Source organism: Chiloscyllium plagiosum, unplaced genomic scaffold (genome assembly GCF_037043375.1).
Source record: "Chiloscyllium plagiosum isolate Xiang-an unplaced genomic scaffold, Cpla_swu_hap1 HiC_scaffold_31, whole genome shotgun sequence".
NCBI classification, from domain to species: domain Eukaryota; kingdom Metazoa; phylum Chordata; class Chondrichthyes; order Orectolobiformes; family Hemiscylliidae; genus Chiloscyllium; species Chiloscyllium plagiosum.
The window spans coordinates 56,450,935-56,470,443 of NW_028270169.1; the positions used below are offsets into that span (position 1 = coordinate 56,450,935).

General features: G+C 44.2%; 1 protein-coding gene across 1 annotated transcript in view; it reads left to right on the forward strand.

Annotated features, from left to right (window-relative positions):
• The window catches only part of p2rx1 (purinergic receptor P2X, ligand-gated ion channel, 1), a 105,202-nt gene that overhangs the window by 60,563 nt on the left and 25,130 nt on the right, over positions 1-19,509 (forward strand). Inside the window, exons 5-7 of the mRNA XM_043718820.2 lie at positions 15,682-15,778; positions 19,173-19,253; positions 19,345-19,486. Of these exons, the coding sequence (XP_043574755.2) occupies positions 15,682-15,778; positions 19,173-19,253; positions 19,345-19,486 (320 nt within the window). The remainder of the gene's footprint in view (positions 1-15,681; positions 15,779-19,172; positions 19,254-19,344; positions 19,487-19,509) is intronic.

Genomic DNA, 19,509 nt, shown 5'->3' on the forward strand with positions numbered 1-19,509 from the left:
AATCAACCAACTTCTCCACTATCAGAGCAAGCTCATTGTTCCTGGCAAAATTGCAATCTTTTATGAGTCTGAGATGTATCCAGGCCAACATTTAGTGATAACCCCAATTTCTCAGAGGGTCAACCACATTACTATGGGTCTGTGTCACATGGAGTCCAGGGCTGGTAGGGATAGCAGATTTCCTTCCTGAAATGGCATTAGTTTTTGTTTAAAAAATAGCAACCAATACAAGTTACACCATTGGCCTCGCTTTGAATTCCGGATTTTTATTGATTTGATATATCAGCATCTGTTTCAGTGATGATTCGGAGATGTCAGTGTTGGACTGGGGTGGACAAAGTTAAAAATCACACAACACCAGGTTATAGTCCAACAGGTTTAATTGGAAGCGCTAGCTTTATGAGCGCTGCTCCTTCATCAGGTGGTTGTGGAGAAAGCTCTAAAAGCTAGTGTGCTTCCAATTAAACCTGTTGGATTATAACCTGGTGCTGTGTGATTTTTAACTCTGTTGCAGTGGGTTTTGAATTCACACCTTGCAGAGCATGAACCTGGAGTTTTAGGATTTACTAGTCCCATGACATTGTCACTGTGGTATCACCTTCCCTAGTGCTACTGTTCATGTTGATGCAATGGGTGGAGGTTTATTGCAAATGTAACTTCAGTCCCAGTATTTGAGATCCTCTTGCCTATTATACAGAGAGGTCCTGGATTTAGGCACTGCCTTTCTGCACATGCCTGTTTGCTGCTCCACCTAGTGGTAGAGTGGCCCATGACAGCAGATTTATTTGTAGCTATGAATGCAGCCACTAATTTTGAATTCAGGGACAAGGAGAAACGTACTTCCTATTGCTGAAACCATTGAAACAGCTAAATTGTTTCAGGACAATAAGAAAGACGTTTAGCTCATCTTATTCTGGGTGTACATGTTTGGTGATGACTTACCATCAAGATTAGAGTGGTGCTGGAAAAGCACAGCAGGTCAGGCAGCATCCGAGGAGTTGGGGAATCGATGTATCGGGCAAAAGCCCTTCATCAGGAATTTGCCCAAAACGTCGATTCCCCTGCTCCTCGGATGCTGCCTGACCTGCTGTGCTTTTCCAGCACCACTCTTATCTTGACTGTAATCTCCAGCATCTGCAGTACCCCCTTCCGCCTACTTATCACCAAGATTCAGTGTAGTGTTATGTAACGCTTAGATTATCAGCCACACATGGGTCTTCGAAAGGGCTAGTGCTGCTGATTGGCTGCTGGCTTCTCTTTGATGGCTCAATGGCTGGGCCCTCTGATTACAGGATTTGACTTGACTTAGTTTAAGCAGCATACATATTGCCTGCCACTAACAGCTAAACAATTTGGATGTTCGTTGCTGGCCAGCTGTTGTTACATCTCCTGGTTCCCATAAGTTACCAATAGTCATAACTAAAATTCAAGTGGTTGCAACTCCACTGAGTGCATTTAGAGTCATAGAGTTTTGGAGATACACAGCATGGAAATAGACCCTTCCATCCAACCCGTCCTTGCCGACCAGATATCCCAACCCAATCTAGTCCCACCTGCCAGCACCCGGCCCAATCACTCCAAACCCTTCCTATTCATGTACCCATCCAGATGTCTTTTAAATGTTGCAATTGTACCAGCCTCCACCACTTCCTCTGGCAGCTCATTCCATACATGCACCTCCCTCTGTATGAAAAGGTTGCCCCTTAGGTCTCTTTTATATCTTTCCCCTCTCACCCTAAACCTATGGCCTCTACTTCTGGACTCCCCCACCCCAGGGAAAAGACCTTGTCTATTTATTCTATCCATGTCCCTCATGACTTTATAAATCTCTATAAGGTCACGCCTCAGCCTCCGACGCTCCAGGGAAAACAGCTCCAGCCTATTCAACCTCTCCCTATATCTCAAATCCTCCAACTCTGACAACATCATTGTAAATCTTTTCTGAACCCTTTCAAGTTTCACAACATCTTTCCGATAGAAAGGAGACCAGAATTGCATGCAATATTCCAAAAGTGGCTTAACCAATGTCTTATACAGCTGCAACATGACCTCCCAACTCCTGTATTCAATACTCTGACCAATAAAGGAAAGCATAACAAACGCCTTCTTCACTATCCTATCTACCTGCGACTCCACTTTCAAGGAGCTATGAACCTGCACTCCAAGGTCTCTTTGTTCAGCAACACTCCATAGGACCTTACCATTAAGTGTATAAGTCCTGCTAAGATTTGCTTTCCCAAAATGCAGCACCTCGCATTTGTCTAAATTAAATTCCATCTGCCACTTCTCAGCCCATTGGCCCATCTGATCAAGATCCTGTTGAAATCTGAGGTAACCTTCTTCACTGTCCATGACTCCTCTAATTTTGGTGTCATCTGCAAACTTACTAACCATACCTCTCATGCTCACATCTAAATCATTTATATAAATGACAAAAAGTACAGGATCCAGCACCAATCCTTGTGGCACTCCACTGGTCACAGGCCTCCAGTCTGAAAAACAACCCTCCACCACTACCCTCTGTCTTCTACCTTTGAGCAAGTTCTGTATCCAAATGGCTAGTTATCCCTGTATTCCGTGAGATCTAACCTTGCTAACCAGTCTCCCATGGGAACCTTGTCGAACGCCTTACTGAAGTCCATATAGATCACATCCACTGCTCTGCCCTCATCAATCCTCTTTGTTACTTCTTAACAAAATCAGGCATGAGACATGATTTCCCACGCCCAAAGCCATGTTGACTATCCTGAATCAGTCCTTGCCTTTCCAAATACATGTACATCCTGTCCCTCGGGATTCCCTCCAACAACTTGCCCACCACCGACGTCAGGGTCACTGGTCTATAGTTCCCTGGCTTGTCTTTACTACCTTTCTTAAACAGTGGCACCCCATTAGCCAACCTTCAGTCTTCCACCTGTGACTATCGATGATGCAAATATCTCAGCAAGGGGCCCAACAATCACTTCTCTAGCTTCCCACAGAGTTCTCAGGTACACCTGATCAGGTCCTGGTGATTTATCCACTTTTATGCATTTCAAGACATCCAGCACTGCCTCCTCTGTAATATGGACATTTTTCAAGATGTCACCATCTATTTCCCTACAGTCTATATTTTCCATGCAATTTTCCACAGTAAAAACTGATGCAAAATACTTGCTTAGTATTTCTCCCATCTCCTGCGGCTCCACACTGCCACTCTCCTGCTGCCTTGCTGATCTTTGAGGGCCCTATTCTCTCTCTAGTTACCCTTTTGTCCTTAATGTATTTATAAAAACCTTTGGATTCTCCTTAATTCTATTCGCCAAAGCTATCTCATGTCCCCTTTTTGCCCTCCTGATTTCCCTCTTAAATATACTCCTACTGCCTTTATACTGTTCTAAGGATTCACTCGATCTATCCTGTCTATACCTGACATATGCTTCCTTCTTTTTCTTAACCAAACCCTCAATTTCTTTAGTCATTCAGCATTCCCTATACCTACCAGCCTTCCCTTTCACCTTAACAGGAATATACTTTCTCTGGATTCTCGTTATCTCATTTCTGAAGGCTTCCCATTTTCCAGCCGTCCCATTACCTGCGAACATCTGCCTCCAACTAGCATCTGAAACTTCTTATCTAATACCATTAAAATTGGCCTTTCTCCAATTTAGAACTTCAACTTTTAGACCTGGTCTGCCCTTTTCCATCACTATTTTAAAACGAACAGAAGTATGGTCGCTGGGCCCCAAAGTTCTCCCCCACTGACACCTCAGTCACCTGCCCTGCCTTATTTCCCAAGAGTAGGTCAGGTTTTGCACCTTCTCTAGTAGGTACAGCCACAAACTGAATCAGAAAGTTTTCATGTAATTTCTTAACAAATTCCTCTCCATCTAAACCCTTAACACTATGGCAGTCCCAGTCTATGTTTGGAAAGTTAAAATCCCCTACCATACCACCCTATTATTCTTACAGATAACTGAAATCACCTGACAAATTTGCTTTTCAATTTCCCACTGATTATTAGGGAGTCTATAATACAATCCCAATAAGGTGATTATCTCTTTCTTATTTCTCAGTTCCACCCAAATAACTTCCCTGTATGTATTTCCAGGAATATCCTCCCTCAGTACAGCTGTAATGCTAATCCTTATCAAAAACCCCTTATCCCCCTCCTCTCTTGCCTCTTTGTATCTGGAACATTAAGCTGACAGTCCTGTCCATCCCTGAGCCATGTCTCTGTAATTGCTATGATATCCCAGTCCCATGTTCCTAACCATGCCCTGAGTTCATCTGCCTTCCCTGTTAGGCCACTTGCATTGAAGCAAATTTATTGAATTGCATTGAAGCAAGTTTATCAGTCCTACCGTGTTCTCTGCTTTGTCCCTGCCTGCCCTGACTGCTTGACTCGTTCCTTTTCTTAACTGTACCAGTCTCAGACTGATCTCTTTTCTCACTATCTCCCTGGGTCCCAACCAATCCCCCTTCCCCCACCCCACACCTTATTAGTTTAAATCCTCCCGAGCAGCTCTAGCAAATCTCCTTGCCAATATATTAGTCCCCTTCCAATTCAAGTGCAATCCGTCCTTCTCGTACAGGTCACTTCTACCCCAGAAGAGATTCCAATGATACAAAAATGTGAACCCTTCTCCCCTGCACCAGCTCCTCAGCCATGCATTCATCTGCTCTATCCTTCTATTCCTACCCTCACTAGCTCATAGCATCAGGAGTAATCCAGATAATAGTACTCTCGAGAGCCTCCTTTTTAAATTCCTGCCTAACTCTCTATATTCTCCCTTCAGAATCTCAACCTTTTCCCTTCCAGTGTCATTAATTCCAATGTATGCAATCTTGCTGGTCCCTCTCCCCTTTGAGACATCCTTGATCCTGGCACTAGGAAAGCAACACACCATTCTGATTTTTCGCTGCTGGCCACAGAAACATTTGTCTATCAAAATCAATCACTTGGAACCCGACTTGCCCCTCATTACATTAGAGCCAGTCTCAATACCAGAAACCTGACTGTTCATGCTATATTCCCCCTACATCACCCCCTGCACTTTCCAAAGCAACATACTTGCTTGAAATGGGGATAGCCACAGAAGAATCCTGCACTAACTGCCTACCTCTCTTACCTTTCCTGGAGTTAACCCACCTACCTGACTGTATCTGCGGCTTTTCTCCCTTCCTATAACTGCCATCAATCACACCCCCTTGCTCTTGAAAATTCCTCATTGTCTCTAACTGTCAGTTCAATCGATCCATTTGATCTGATTGGATTCACAACCAAAGACACTTGCTGCAGACATAATCATCAGTAACATCAGTAAACTCCCACATCTGACAGGAAGAGTATATCTACTAAAGGCCATCTTTGCTCCTTCACAATCAACAGACCGAGAAAATAGCATCGTCTTTTCACTCTAAAAAAATTGCTCTAAGCTAAATTAGTACTTATGGTTTATATTTTTAAAATTTAACCAAGAGACAAATTTCAATAAAATAATCAAGAAAGAACCCACTCTACTCACTACTGTAGACTTACAGCAAGGTTACATGTTTAAAACTATGCACTTGTCTGTTCCTGTGGTGTCACCTCTCCCACACAGTTTCCTCTAAGTTCAGCTGTGAATTTCGCTGTTTGTTAATTCTTCTGAGACGCATTCCGATGTCCAGAAATTCATGAACTCAAACAGCAAAGGCAGCAACTGTGCAGAGTCACTGCTGTGTCAGTTAGGAATGAACATTTCTTTCTCTCTCTCCTTCACTGACCATGTGTCTTGCAGATCTCCACATACTGGCTTAGCACATGACTGCAGTGTGACAATGAATGTAGCAATGAATGTGGAATCTATGCTCACATAATAAGATCTTTTGGAATAATTCAGCAGTTCATGCACAACGCCAGCTACTTTTATGCAAAATCTACAGAATGGGAAATAGGTTATGGTCTGTTCTCAGATCCATAAATGTGGACACAGTTTAAGCTAACCAAATGGTGAAGTGGGAATGGGCTGTCCCTTTTCCTCCTGGTTTGTCAGCAGCGCACTCCTTCCTGAGGAATGCTGAATGAAGTCCAAATGGAAGCCAATGTCAGAATAGCAATCGAAAATAGATGTTCGATCCCGCCCTCAAAAGGGCAAACCTCCAATTGTGTAACATTCTTTGGGATCTCATAAGAGTCTAAAGCACCTATAGTCACGGATCACAGAGTCAGACAGCACAGAAACAGACCTTTCGATCCAACTAGTCTGCGCTGACCAGACATCCCAATCCTGCTAGTCCCACCTTCCAGCATTTGGCCCACATCTGTCTAAACCCTTCCTATTCATATACCCAACCCGGTGCCTTCTAAATGTTGTAATTGTACCAACCTCCACCACTTCCCCTGGCAAACACATACCACCATCTGCGGGAAAAAGTTATCCCTCAGGTCCTTTTTAAATCTTTCCCCTCTCATCTTAAACCTATATCCTCTAGTTTTGGACTCCCTCACCCTGAGGAGCGGACCTTGGCTGTTCACCCTATTCATGACCTTCATGATTTTACAAACTCCTGTAAGGTCACCCCTCAGCCTCTGATGCTACAAGGAAAATAACCCAAGCCTATTCAGCCTCTGCCTGGAGCTCAAATCCTCCAGTCCCAGCAACATCCTCGTAAATCTTTTCTGTACCCTTTCAAGTTTAACAACATCATTCCTGTAGCAGGGAAACCAGCATTGTGTGGAGTATTCTAAAAGTGGCCTAGTCATTTCCTTACAGCCGCAACATGACATCCCAGGGTTGGCTATGAAAAACGCAGCCAATGTGATGACAAGGCCGAGTGTGTGGGGGTGGGGGTAAGGACATAGAATGTAGAACATAGAACAGTACAACACAGGAACAGGCCCTTCGGCCCAAGATGCTATGCTGACCATGACATCAAATTAAACTATTCCCTTATGCAATTGGTCCGTATCCCTCCATTCCTTGCTTATCCATGTGCTTTTGTAAAAGACCTTAAATGCCCATGCAGTATCTGCCTCTATCACTACCCTGAGGTGGGAGAAGGTGCTCAGGGCCTAGCATTATTAAACTCAATATTGACTCCAGAAGGCCGCAGAGTCCCCAATTGGAAAACGAGGTGCTGTTCTTCCAGCTTATGCTGAGCTTTATTGGAGCACAGCCCCAAGCCTGAGACAGAGGTGTTGCCTCGGGAACAGGGTGGTGTGTTGAAGATGTAATTTAATGTATGATAGCAACTATGTTCAAGTTACAGCGAGATGGTAGACATTGTATTGACCCTATGATATAGACCCAGGAAGGGTGGGTTCTATTCCTGAGCTGTTCTCCCACCAAAATCATATGACATTGTCATAGTGCATAGTGCTGCAGGTGTTCCTCAGCATTAACCCTTTCAGACCCTTATATCTTACACACCTGTAATTGGTTAGAAGGTAGCAATAAAGGGAATGGTGAAATAAAAGCAGAAAATAATGAATGTGACTGACTTTGCATCACAACAGAATGAAAGACCATTAACCTAACAGACTGACTCTGTTTTCCTCTTTCCAAAGAGTCGGTATGATCTGGGGAGTATTCCCAGCATTTTCTGCTTGGATTTCAGATTTCCAGCATCCCCAATACTTTGCCTTTGTCAAGAGGGAATATTTTCTGATTGATACATTGTGGCGATCCTTAAGGATTTGTATCCCAGCCCCAAAGTATCCAAAACAAAATTGACAGCAGATATATGACAAGAACCTGGATGAAAGAATATATCCAAATATGTAGGTAACACAAATTAAAACAAGCCATTAGTTTATTATTATGACCATTATGTCATAAGGTCATAAGATATTACAGCAGAGGTAAGTCTGCTTTGCCATTTGATCGTAGCTACTCTCCAGCCTTCTCCTCAGAACCCTTGATCCTCTTACTAATTAAGAATCTATCTATCTCTGTCTCAAATACACTCAATGACCTGGGATGCACAGCCCTCTGAGGCAATGAGTTACACCGAATCACCACCCTCTGGCTGATGAAATTCCTCCTCATCTCAGTTCTCCAGGGTCTTCCCTTCACTCTGAGACTGTGCCCTCAGGTCCTAGTCTCTCCTACTAGCGAAACCATCTTCTTCACATCCATCCTATCCAGGCCTTTCAGTATTCTGTGTTATTGTGTCATTTGCAATAATTTCCTCAGTTCCTTCATCCAGATTGTTAACGTATAATGTGAATAGCTGTACTCCAAATGCTAACCCCGAGGAACTCCATGCCATCCTGAAAAGAATATCTCCTTGTCCCTACTCTCTGCCATCTGCCAGTCAGCGATTCCTCTAACCTTGCCTTAACACCATGGGCTCATCTTATTTAACAATGTTCTGCACAGCAACTAGTCAAAGGCATTCTGGAAAATCAAAAAGATTATGTCTAACTTATTCACTACCTCCTCAAAGAATTCCAACAGATTTGTCAGGCATGACCACTCAAGCCGTGCTGACTCAGCTCTATTTTACCATGCATTTCCAAGTACTCTGCAACCTCATTCTTAATAATGGATTATCAAATCTCACCAATGGCCGTAGTCAGGCTAATTGGCCTATAATTTCCTGTCTTCTGTCTCCCTCCCTCCCTCCTTGAGCAGATTTGTTACATTATCAATTTTCCAGCCCTCTGGGACTCTCCCTGATTCCAGTAATTCCTGAAAGATCACAATCAATGCCTCTACAATCACCTCCCCTAACTCCTTCAGATTTCTGGGATGTAGTCCATACGGTCCAGGCGATTATCCACCATAAGACCTTTCAGCTTCGCCAGCACCTTCTCCATCGTGACGGCCACTACATTCACCTTTGCTCCCTGACTCTCTTGAAGTCCTGGTCTGCTGCTGATGTCTTCCACTGTGAAAACTGATGCAAAATACCTATTCAGTTCCTTTGCCATTTCTTTGTTCCCCCTTTCTGTTTTTGCAGCAGTTCAATGTAAAATCTTTCCTCTCTCTTACCTTAAATCTCTGTAAAGAACTCTTGTGAACTTCTTTCATATTACTAGGTAGCTCATCTCTTATTTCATCTTCTTCCCTCATTGCTTTTTTTTAGATCTCCTCTGCTGGTGTTTAAAGGCTTCCCAATCCACTGGATCCTCACTAATCTTCACCACATTGTAAGCTTTTCCTTTTGCCTAGATGCTGTCCCTGGCTTCCTTTATCAGCCCTGGCTGCCTCATCCTCCCCTTAGTCTGATTCTTCTTTTGTGGAATGAATTTCTGATGTATCTTCTGAATGACCCCCAACTCTGGCCAATTCCTACCAAATGTCTTTGTAGTTACCTTTACTCAATTGTAGTACCATGACATTTCATTCAATCTTCTCCCTGTCAAATTATGGAGTGAATTCTACTTTATTATGGTCAGGACCCCCGAGGGATTTCTTCACCTTAAGCTAACTTATCAAGTCTGCCTCATTACACATCATCGAATCCAGAATTGCCTGTTCCCTAAGTGGGCTCCACCACAAGCTGCTCCAAACAACTATCTCATGGACTTTCCACAAATTCCTTTTCTTGAGATCCGCTACCAACCTTGAGATTGAGTCCACCTGCATATTGAAGCCCCCATGATTATTGTAATAGTGCCTTTCTGACATGCCTTTTCTGTCTCCTGATTTATTTTCTTCCCCACACCCTGAATTTTGCAATGAGGCCTGGACACAACTCCCATCCAGGTCTTTTTTTTACCTTTGTGGTTCCTCAGCTCTGCCCACACAGATTCTATGCCTCTGACTCTGTCCCATTTGGCTTTAATTTCATTCCTTACTAACAAGGCAATTCTGCTCCATCTGCCAATCTGCCTATCCTTTTGATAGGACGTGTATCTTTGAATATTAAATTCTCAGGCCTGATCTTCTTCCAGCTATGTTTCTGTGATCCCCACAACATCATACCTGGCCATTTCAATCACTACTACAAGCTTGTTTCCCTTGTCTTGTATACTACATGCATTTAACTACAACACCCTCAGTCCTGTATTGACTCTTGCCTTCTCATAGTCGTCCCCTTATCTGCTGTGCATGAAGTTAGATTCTTGACCCTTTCCATACTCTCTCAGCTATTACTTGTTCTGGAAATTTTGTTAAGCCCTCCCTGCCTTTCACTTTTATCGTAATTTTCCATGCAACTGAACCTACCCCCCCACTATTTAATGTAAAGCCCTATCCACATACCCGGTTATATGATTCGTCAGGTCTCTGGTCCCAACCTGGTTCAGGTGGAGCCTGACTCATCAGAACAGCTCCCTCCTTCCTCAGTACTGGTGCCAGTGTCCCATGAATTTGAATCTGTTTCTCCCACACCAATCTCTGATCCATTCGATGATCTCTTTAATTTTGTCGAAGCTGTGTCAATTAGCTCACGACTCAGGCGGTAATCCAGAGATTATTCATTTTGCCCCGGGATGCTCAGCAGAACCTCTTCCCTCTTTTTACCCATATCATTGGCCAACGTGGACCATCAAAACTGGATCTTTCCCCTCCCACTCCACTTTTGCAGCCCAGGTGGGATATCTTGAACCCGGGCACCAGGCAGTCAACACAGTCTTTGGGACTCTTGATTCTGGCCATAGAGAATAGGATCTATTTCCCTGATTATATCGTACACAATTACAACTATATTTCTCTTTTCTCCCCCATCTTGAAAGGCTCCCTGTACCACGGTGCCGTGGTCAGTTTGTTCATTCTCTCTACAGTCCTCGCTCTCATCCACACAGGAAGCTAGAAATCTGTTAGATAAGCCCGAGGGCGAAGGCTCCTTCAGCACTGTCTCCTGGATCCCACTATCTGCCTTGCTCATAGTCACACCCTCCTGTCCCTGCCCACTGACTGAATTCAAGGTAGTTAATCTCAGGGGCGTGACTGATGTCCAAAACACAGCGTTCCAGTAATTCATCCCCCTCCCTGATGTGCCACAGTGTTTGAAGCTCAGACTCCAGCTTTTCAACTCTGAACCAGCATTCCTCAAGTACCAACACTTGTTGCCGATGTGGTCACTATGAACCACAATGGGATCTGCCAGCTCCCACATCACACAGTTACAACACCTCACCAGGCCTGGTATTTCTATTTTAATTACTTAGTTCGTAATTTGATTTTTAGAAACTTTCTACTGGTCGTTTAGTTTGTTAGATATGACCCACACTTTACCTTCAGTTAGTAAGTAACTATAATAGAAAGCCAAATTAGTAGCTATCACCACTCAGTGAACTGACAGCTTTCCCTGCCATGTCCCGTTTAGTGCTGGGCTCCTGATCCTGTTATAAAAAACCTTACCAGCTGAGCCAAGTAAAAGACCCCCTGTTCCCCTTGGCACCAAATCCCATGCAGCTTCCAAATTCCTCAAACTGTATCCTCCCTCAGACTGTCTCACTCTGGATGGGATCGCTCCTTCCTGATTGGGTGCACACCTGTGACCTGTGAACTTTTGTACCTTACTTAACCTCCTTTTAGCATTTGAATGGTCCAAATTGAAAAATAACGAGCAGCAGAACTTTAGTTTAAACAAGATGAATGGTTAGTTTATTACACAACTTTTGCTGAAAGTTACTACATACAAATGATATAGTTATTAACTAAAATGCAGATATAAGCAGTTAGTTACAAAGATAAAAATACAGTCTGTTATCATTGCTTGAAGAGACTTTTTTCTGAAATGACTGGAATTCAGCCACTACAATGGCTTTTCGACTCAAGTAACTGCGTCCACAGGTGGACTGAGCATAACAGGCTCTGGGAAAACAGGCCTGCACATTCTGACCTTTGTTAGTCTGTTTCATTATAGCAGTTTTGTACCGGTTAGCCTCCCTCTGTTTCACTCTCTCTCCGATGATATCCGATAGTGTGAAGTGTAGTTATCCATGTTCCAATCAGAAATGGTCTAGTGGTACGATCACTGAACTTGTCTTTCAAATGTAATTCAGAAAGTGGTGGTGAGCTGCCCTCCTGAGCCGCTGCAGTCCACGTGGAAGGGTGTTTTGCTTTCAGGATTTTGACCAGTGACACTGAAAGAATGTTGATGGTGGGTGACTTGGAGGGGAACTTGCAGATGGTGGTGTTCCCATGGATCTGCTGCCCTTGTCCTTCGAGATGGGGAGTGGCTGTGAGTTTGGAAGGTGCTGTCTGAGGAGTTTTGTCGAGTTGATGACATCAGGAATACAAATAGTTCTTCTACAACGCGATGGTTGAGGTCTTGTGCAACCCTGTATTATAGAAAAATTGCGCTTCAGAGGTAACACTTAAAGTGTTGGCGATGTAATCGCGTTACAGACTACACGCATTTTAAAAGTTAGTGCTTTCAAAACAGTGTCCCCAAGTCATCGATCATGGTACAGCGAATTTGCGTTTATGAAACAAGTGTGTAGCAGAACGCCTCAGCACCGACATCTATTACAAACCCACTGCCTCCCACAGCTACCTCAATTACACCTCCTCCTACCAACTTCCTGCAAAAATGCGATCCCGTACTCCCAATACCCCCGGCGTGTCATATGTGCTTCCAGGGTGCGTGATTCCGCTCCAGGTCATCCCAGATGTCCTCCTATTTCAAGTACCATAATTTCCACTCTCCCATGATCAACAATGCCCTCAACTGCATCTCCTCCATTCCCTCACCTCTGCCCTCAAACAAAACTCCCCCAACCACAAGCATAGAGTCCCCCAGTCCTCACATTCCACCCCACTAACCTCCAAATCCAATGCAGGATCCTCTGCCACTTCCGCCACCTGCAGTCTGACCCCACAATCCCAATGATATTTCTATCCCCCCCCCCCCATCTGCTTGATGCAGGGACCAATCCCTCCATGACTCCCTCGTTGGTCCACATGTTCCACCAACCCTTCGTCAACAGCTGAAACCTTCCTCTCTGACCACAGGAGGTGCAAAACCTGCCCCCACACCTCTGCCCTCACCTCCATCCATGCCCCAAAGAATCATTCAAAGTCCAGCAGAGATTCCATGGGACAGCACGGTGGTTCAGTGATTAGCACTGCTGCCTCACAGCGCCAGGGACCCAGGTTCGATCCCAGCCTCGGGCGATTGTCTGTGCAGAGTTTGCACGTTCTCCCCATGTCAGTGTGGGTTTCCTCCGGGTGCTCCAGTTTCCTCCCACAGTCCAAAGATGTGCAGGTTAGGTGAATTGGCCAGCAAGTGTGAGCTTGCTGGGCCAAATGGCCTGTTTCCACACTGTAAGGATTCTATGATTCACATGTATTTCCTCTAACCTGATTTACTGCAATTATTGCTCCCAATGTGGTCTCTTCTACTTTGGAAAGAATGAGCACAAACTTGGGAACCAGTTCAGGGAACATTTCTGGTTGGTACACTCCAATCAACCCCACCTCCCAGTTGCCATCCATTTAAACTTCCCTCCCACTCTCCCAACAATATGTCCATCCTGGGCCTCCTCCACAGTCATAACAAGGCCACAACAAACTGGAGGAATAACACCTCATCTTCCGCCTTGGGACCTTACAATCATACTGCCTTAACATAGAATTCACCAACTTCCAAATCTCCCCAACACCCACCTCATCCACCTCCACCTTGCCCCCTTAACCTGACCCAACCTGTCCATCTTCCTTCCCACCTATCCACTCCACCCTTCTCACTGACTAATCACAGCCACCTCCTACTGCATCCACCTATCGCCATCCAACCCAGCCCCACTCCCTCCCTCTATTAATTTCTCAGCCCCCTTACCCTCCCCAGTCCTGATGAACGATTCCAACCTGTAATGTCAACTCCCCCCTCCTCTGATGCTGCTTGACTTGCTGTGCTTTTTCCAGCTCCACTCTTTATCCAGTTCAAGGGATATGGGCCAAATGCAGGCAAATGGGATAGTTCAATTAAGGAAACCTGGTCAGTATGGATGAATTGGACCAATGAGTCTGTTTCCTTATGTATGATGCTATGACTATGAGATCCTAAACGAATATCTCTCATCAGTATTTACTATGGAGAGAGACATGGAAGCAAGGGAATTTGGGGAAATAAATAGTGATATCTTGAAAAGGGTCCACCTTACATGGGAGGAGGTGGTGGAGGTCATAAAACACATAAAGCAACCTGATCCAGAGGATCACAGAACATTGTAGAAGGAAATTGCTCGGATCCAATCGCAGACATTTGTATCATCAACACCTACTGGTGAGGTGCCGCAAGCCTGCAAGATGATTAATGTGGTGCCATTATTTAAGAAAGGCTGCAAGGAAAAGCCAGGGAACTACAGACAGAGCAGCCTGATGTCAGTGGTAGGTAAGTTGTTGGAGGGGATTCTGAAAGACAGATTGACATTCATTTGGAAAGGCAAGGACTGATTAGAAAGAGGCTTTGTTTATAGGAAATTGTGTCTCACATCTTTGACTGAGTTTTATGAAGAGATGACCAAGAAGTTAGATGTAGACATTGTCTACATAGACATTCACAAGGCCTTTAACAAGGCTCCACAGGATTGACTGGTTAGATCGTATGTGATCCAGAGAGATCTTACCAATTGGATACAAAATTGGCTTGACTTTAGGAGACAGAGGGAGGTGGTAGGAGGTTGTTGTTCAGTCTGGACACCTGTGATCAGTGGCGTTCTGCACGGATCGGTGCTGGGTCCACTGTTGTTCATCATTTATATAAACATAGGGATGAGAATATGGGAGGCGTGGTTAGTAATGACACCAGAATTGGTGGTATAGTAGATAGTGAAGAAGGTGATCTCAGAGTACAATGGGATCTTGATCAACTAATCCAGTGGACCAAGGAATGGCTGATGGAGTTTAATTCAGGTAAATAAAACATTTGTATTTTGGTAAGGCAAACCAGGGCAGGATGGACAATGTTAATGGTAGGGCCCTGGGGAATCTTGTCAAACAGAGAAACCTAGGGGTGCAGGCACATAATTGAAAGTGGCATTACAGGTAGACCAGGTAGTGAAGAAGTCATTTGGCATGCTTGCCTTCATCAGTCAGAGCATTGAGTATAGGAGTTAGGACATCATGTTCTAGCTGTACAATATATAGGTAGGGCCATATTTGGTGTACTGCTTCCAATTCTGGTCGCCCTACTATTATCAGGATATTATTAAACTGGAAAGGGTGCAAAAAAAGGATGTTTCCAAATCCGGATGGTTTGGGTTATAAGGAGAGACTCGATAGGCTGAGACTATGTTTTTCTATGGAGCATATGAGACTGAGGGGTGACCTTATAGAGGTTTATAAAATCATGAGGAGCATAGATGAGGTGAATAACCAAGATCTTTTCCCCAGGGTAGATTAGTTCAAAACTAGAAAGCACAGGTTTAAGGTGAGAGGGTAAAAATTTAAAAGCGACTTGAGCGTGAACCATTTCACACAGAGGAAGGTGCGTGTATGGACTGAGCTGCCAGAGGAAGTGATAGACGCAGGTACAATTACAACATTTCAAAGACAAGGAAGTAGATAGGTGACATTTAGATAGTTCTGAGCCAAACACAGGCAAAAGGGACTTCTTTAGTTTTCAAAATCTGGTCAGCATGGACGAGTTGGGCCAAAGAGTCTATTTTATGTATAAATCTATGACTCCATGACACTATGACTCTATAAGAGAAAACTAAGCGTTACTGAGGGTTAAAGGGGAATAGTTAAATGGGAAATGATGGGGATGTCATGTAAGCTCTTTGCCTGAACTTGCTGGAATGTTTGCTCTTGCCAGGCCTAATGAGTGGGAAATGTCAAAACAACAGTGAAGGGAGCAAGACGTGTGAAATCTTCGGATGGTGCCCAGTCGAAGACGACAGCGTTGTTTCAAAGTAAGGATTCTTATCTGACTCCACGCCTAGCAACCTTTGTGTTGTTTGTGAGAGAGACCAATGTACATGGCTCACTAAATCTAAACCAGTTCCTTCCTGTTTATGAAGTGCCAAAGAAATTTAAGACAAAGAAACCACACAGCACAAAATGTGAAAGCTCTTGATCCAGTGTTCAGACAGTTTAGACGCACCATCCCTCCCTCTGTCACTGACAGGCAGCAGTGTACACCATCTACACTGTACTGCATCAACTCTACAAGGCTCCTCAGACAACACTTTACAAACCTGTGACCACTTTCATCCAGACAGAGAAGGGCAGCTGATTCATGGGAACGCCACCACTTCCAAGTTCCCCTCTAGGCTTGGAAACATGTCACCGTTCCTTCAGTGTAACTGGGTCAAAGTCGAGGAACTGCCTCTCTAACAGCATTGTGGCTCCTCCACCCCAAGGACTGCAATGAGTCAAGAAGACAGCTCACTACCACCTTCTCCAACACAATTAGGGGTGGGTTACAAAGGTTGGCCTCTGGCCAGTGATGCCCACATTCTGCAAAGAGTAAAAAACTGATTAAAATAATCAGCATTGGAGAGCAGTCTGTGCTGTCTCTACCCTCTCTACATCACCGGTGCTTGCGGTATAAGGAGTTCAATGAGAGGAGAGGTATTTGGTGTCTGCGCTGCTGCAGTTCTCTGAGAGACAGCTGGCAGCTAAGGACCAAGGACAATCCAGAGGCCAAAGTTGCCCCTTTCCCTGAGGAAATGGGGAATTTTTGGGGTGGGTCCCGATTCTATTGATAGACCAGCCGGATCCCTGCTTTACCTGTAAATGTTTAAAGGGTTAGCACTGAGAGCCAAGCTTCAGGAAAGTACCTTCTGAGTACCTTGGACATAGTCAGCAAGTCAGATAGTGAGTGAATGGGCAGCTACACAGTGTTAGCTGGTCACTGGAGGATATTACACAGAAACAATTCACAAAGGGAAAAGAAATAAAGAACATGGAAAAGTCACACTCACATACTCCCAACAACAGCCAAATACACACAGAGACGAAGACACCCTTTTCACATGCACTCACATGCACACACACACTTAAATGCACTGACATACACCCACTGCCCCCCCCCACACACACACACACACAAATATACACACACATGCACTCACACACATGCACACCCACACACTAACACACAGACACATGCGCATACACACACACATATGCACACACACGCACACACACATATTCAAATCCCAACATAGTAGCTGTTGGAATTTGAATTTGATTAATATATCTGAAATGTAAAGCCAATCTTGGTGATTCAGACCATGACAACTACCATCGATTATCATAAAAACCACCTGGTTCATGCATGTTCGTTTGGGGAGGTCCTTACCCAGTCTGATCTCTATCCGCACATTTCACAAAAGAGGCAAAAACAACATTTTTTCACACACGTGCTCACTTACACAAATAGACATATCCACACAGACTCATGCACACAAATGGACACACATATTTACTCTGAGCCACACACTGATACATTCTCACATAGACACATACCAACCCATGCACACAGTCACATACAATCACATTCAATCGCACATTCATGCTCATGTACTCAGACACATATACACCCACACAGACACTCATGCTCACTTATGTACGGGAGGTACAATATACATCTAAAACACTATCTGACAGTCCAGCTAAGTGTGTCTTAATTTCTGTTGTTGAATTATAGCATCTGCTTTGTTTTAAGAGGGTGAGATTGTCAGTATTGATTCATACCATTTACAGACTCACTGTGGCTATGGTGTTGAAGAGAGATGGGTCTCTGGTCCTGGCGTGTGACCCATCAGCCTGGGCTTTATGTAGGGATCAGGCTCGCTTAGCTGAGATCTGTGGGTTGTTACATCCTCCACTTGGGATTGGCACAGGCTTGTGGCACTTTGGGAAGGTCTGGGATATCCACATTGCTATCACTGCTCTAATCAGACTCCATGCAAAATAAAACGATCTGCCTAATCTTCATGAATTCAGCTCAGATTCACAGCCACAATGTGCCTCCACGTTTGTGGTGGTCTGTGTGACAAACTGGCTCCTGCTACAATAAAACATTTACAGGCCAGGAAGATGGAATCACACAGCCAACAGGAATGCACCTTCTGATGAGCCATTATATAATAATGTAAAACAGAAGGAGGCCATTTGATCCATCATGCCTCTGCTGGCTCTTTGGAAGAGTCACCAACACACATTTTGCCCATTACTTTTCAGCTTTACTCCCTCCTTCCTGATCCAGTCTCCAGTGGAAACAATTTCACCCTATCTCCTGCCTCTCAAGCATTCCCAATGTAAAGTGGTTCCCCATTGGTGGCTGTTTCCCCAGCTACTTTGGCTGTAAGTGTAGAATTTCCCCCCCAGCCCTTTCTGCATGTTTTCCTTTATTCATTGATGGGCTACAGCCATCTCTGGCCAGACCAGCATACATTGACCAGAGGCACAGTTGAGAGTCAGTCACATTGCTGTTGGTCTGGAGTCACATGTAGGCCAAACCAGGTAAGAATGGCAGTTTCCTTCCTTAAAGGACATGAGTGATCCTGTTGGGATTTTCAAACAATCAACAATGATTTCATAGTGGTCATTAAACTCTTAATTCCAGATTTTCTTTTATTACTGAATTCAAATTCCATCATCTGCTATGTTGGGTCTCTGGATTAACAATCCAGTGATAAGGAGAAAGTGGTTACTGCAGATGCTGGAGATCCGAGTCAAGGTTAGAGTGGTGCTGGAAATCCAAGGAGCAGGAAAATCGATGTTTCGGGCAAAAGCCCTTCATCCTGATTTTCCTGCTCCTCGGATGCTGCCTGACCTGCCGTGCTTTTCCAGCAATTTCTGTTTTTGTGTCAGTGATAATATCACTAGGCCATCACCCCACCCACCTCTCGTGTGGAGCAGACCTAATACTTATCCCTCACTGTCATTTTCATGAATATGAAAAATCTCTGCACAACTTGCATTGCATTGTGGTAAATCGCTTCAGTGATAATTTGAGAACACAGATGCAGGGAGTTTAAAATGTGGCTAATACTGTAGGTCGGGAACACAGATGCAGGGAGTTTAGAATGTGGCTAATACTGTAGGTCGGGAACACAGATGCTGGGAGTTTAAAATGTGGCTAATACTGTAGCTCGGGCAGTGTCCACAATGCTGATATTGAAAATCTCTGCATTGCTGATAAACTCAATGAAACTGCAAGCCCCGAGATGTGATATCACTCATTTTACATCCAACCCAAGGTCAAAATGACCTCGCTATGCCTTTCATTAGTTTATCCGCGAGACAGTTTATCTGCTATACTAATGCAGGCATCTTCTCCCGTCCTCTCCTCAGTCCACCGCTGTTGATGGCTGCAGAAAACTTCACCATTTTTATCAAGAATGCAATCACGTTTACAGCCTTTGGTGTTTCAAGGTACGTCTGGGAATGTGTTTTGTTTTAACTCTTTGTTGTTAAAATAAAAGGGCATTTTCTCTTTAACTTTATCAAAAGCCGTGTTTTCTAGGCGGAATATAGTGGAATCAGTAACCAAAGCAACTCTGAAAAATTGCACCTACCATAAGGTCCATGACCCTCTGTGTCCTGTGTTCCGTTTGGGATACATTGTTGAAGAACTTCAGGAGAATTTCTCTGCCTTGGCGTATAAGGTAAATGTAGACTTGTGCAAGGA